Here is a 3,020-nt window from a genome sequence, read left to right as displayed (position 1 = left end):
CTTTTATCTTCAAAATACAAATTTCTGATTGGCTCATAGTGGAGATAAACCGAGTTTAAACAATAAACCGTGTTTGTGGAACCGTCTCTAACTCTATTTCAACCCTGCACGGTGGAAACTAAGCCATAGGCTTCGATGGTAAGAAAGATACGATGACTTCCAAGAAGCTTTTCTACATAGAATATTGAAAATCGATTGGCACCTATAGTATTGCTTATGTTTACAGTTCACGGTGGGTTTTTAAATGTACTTTATTCAATTGATAGTTTCTGTGTTTCGAATAATACGAATCCTAGAATAAGAAATGGCACAGCAAGATACTGATATAGATTGCGACAAAATGAATGAGCAATTAAAAAGTAAAAGTATCGATCTGGATACTTACAGAAATTTGGTTAAGTCGTATTTGGATTTAGTAAGTTGACTAAACGTTGGTGTTTGACAGTTTCATATTTCTTAAATCTTTGTTGTTATGATGAAAACCTTATTGCTTCTTACAGCATCTTTACAGTGCTGCTCTTTTCTGGGCTGACAAGGTCTTATCTTTAAGCAACGGAGATCCAAAAGATGTGTGTTCATTGGCACAATGTATGTTTCTCATGAAACAATATCATCGAGCTGCACACCTCATTAGGAGTCATGGACTCGAAAAAGTATTATTTCTTCTGCATGCCCTTATTGTTATTTATACCTTGTTAATTAGTATTATTATTTTTTTTGCCAAGATTAATATTGGAACATAATACCTCACAGAGCATCATTCCAATGTTCAAGTTATAACCAATCATTCGTTAATAACCAATCTTTGAGCTATTTATTTTGTCACTTCTACAGTGTTTCATTAAAAAAAAAATATTTTTGAATATCAAATCCTTAAATATTATTTCTTTACATAGACAGATGTTATGTGCCATTATTTGGCAGTTCGGTGCTTGCTTGAAGCAAAAGAATTTACTGAGGCCCTTCAAATCATCAACGAGACTGAAATGTGTACAAATATTTCACAATCTGGAGTCAGTTATAGTGATCATGCTGATATTCTACAAGATGCTCCAAAAAATGTATGTGTATTCTATTTTGATACTAATGCTATGCAATATTTATATTAAATTTTATCTGTATTAAAGTTATAAGAGTCTGCTTAGTTACATGTCATATTTATTTTTCACTAGGTACAGAGTTCAATATTGTATGTAAAAGGAAGAGTGTATGAAGCAATGGACAACAGAGCAGTATCATCAAATTGTTACAAACAGGCCTTACGCTGTGATGTCCATTCATATCAAGCTTTTGAGGCACTTGTACAGAATCAAATGCTTTCTGCAGCTGAAGGTAAGGCATTCTCTTTCAGTTTTTTTTTAAAACAAATGAAAATACTTTTGAAAAAAATATCAAATCTATGTAAAACGTACCAGAGAAGGAACTTCTTGATTCCCTTCCTATCAGTGAACAATGTACAGAAGCGGAAGGCGAATTACTACGTCTATTGTATGAAAGCAAACTGAAAAAGTACCAAGTTCCGACAAAAAAACAACCATTTGCTTCATGCAGTATAAAGGGTATTCTCGTTACGGATCGTCTCCTAGATAATCTAGACATGCAAGTCTCGAAGGCTGAAAGGCTATACTATAATTGTGATTATCACAAATGCTTCTCGCTTACGGAAAGGTAAATCTATTGATAAGATACAATTTTGTAAGCTACATTTTGTATCGATTAAATCGTTTTTGCTTTGTCGTCAAGATGATTGTAATTATCCTTTTTTTTATAGAATACTTAAGAAGGATCCATACCATAATTCTTGTTTACCTGTACATATTGCTTGTTTAGTGGAATTGAAAAAAACTAACGGTAACGTTAAATTTTTGTTGGGACTTAAAATACAGGGGAATCATGGAAAGTGTTTATTTATAATATTGTATTTTTTTTGCAGCGCTATTTTACTTAGCACATAAACTGGTAGACTTGTATCCTGACATGGCGCTTGCTTGGTTTGCTGTTGGTTGCTACTACTATGCTATAGGTAAAATACATACATACATGATTACGACGATGATACAAAAACCTAATTACAAATAGAATTCTAACTAAAATTTACATACTAAAAGGTAGAAGTGATCCGGCAAGAAGATATCTGGCGAAAGCAACAGCACTGGACAGATTATTCGGTCCAGCGTGGCTGGCGTACGGCCATTCGTTTGCAGTAGAAAACGAACATGATCAGGCAATGGCAGCATATTTTAAAGCTTCTCAATTAATGAAGGGCTGTCATCTACCATTGCTCTATATAGGTTTAGAATGTGGCCTAACAAACAATCTGAAACTGGCCGACAAGTTCTTCCAACAAGCACAAAGTATAGCTCCAGATGACCCATTTGTTATACACGAGATGGCCGTTATATCTTTTTACAATATGGAGTGAGTTAGATTACATATATAATAAAAAATGTAGCGTATGTTCATGATAAATATTGATAATTGCACGTAGATACAAAACCGCCGAAAAGCAGTTCAAAGAAGCTATGAAAAGAGTCCAGGGCGACCCAAAAGATGTTGTACTTCCAAGTAAATGGGAGGCACTGCTCAATAATTTGGGACACACTTGTAGAAAAATGAAAAAATACGAAGAGGCTTTAGATTATCATCAACAGGTATAAATATATGTACATAATACGTAATTACTTTACCCGTTAATGTATTATTTTTGCTTCCCTTTTATTGGAATACGTTATTACAGGCCATCGTACTAAATCCACTGAATCCATCGACGTATTCAGCAATTGGTTTCATTTATGCGCTGATGGGCAATACCCAGGAAGCCGTAGACGCGTTTCACAGGGCATTAGGACTTCAAAGAGACGACACGTTTACTACAACCATGTTGGGATACGTTATGGAACAACTTATAGACGAAGTACCTCCTTATCCAGGTATACATATATTATCAATCGTATAATTATATATAAGTAAAATACAATTCACTTCATTATGTAAGAGTGTGTGTGTGTATATATATATAT

General features: G+C 34.1%; 1 protein-coding gene across 1 annotated transcript; it reads left to right on the top strand.

The window, feature by feature from the left end:
* Positions 1-155: 155 nt before the first annotated feature.
* LOC107273761 (cell division cycle protein 16 homolog) lies at positions 156-2,930 on the top strand (the record flags this gene model as incomplete). The annotated part of the gene is made up of 10 exons (XM_025089116.1): positions 156-415; positions 501-653; positions 897-1,061; positions 1,173-1,332; positions 1,416-1,668; positions 1,772-1,851; positions 1,934-2,023; positions 2,109-2,418; positions 2,489-2,651; positions 2,738-2,930. Coding segments are annotated over exons 1-10 (1,678 nt in total), but the record flags the coding sequence as incomplete, so codon positions are not given.
* Between the last annotated feature and the right edge of the window lie 90 nt (positions 2,931-3,020).

The sequence above is a fragment of the Cephus cinctus genome, unplaced genomic scaffold (assembly GCF_000341935.2).
Source record: "Cephus cinctus unplaced genomic scaffold, Ccin1 Ccin1_contig_4029127, whole genome shotgun sequence".
NCBI lineage: Eukaryota > Metazoa > Arthropoda > Insecta > Hymenoptera > Cephidae > Cephus > Cephus cinctus.
The sequence above is the reverse complement of the archived record's forward strand: the minus strand, read 5'-3'. Positions and strand labels throughout refer to the sequence as shown.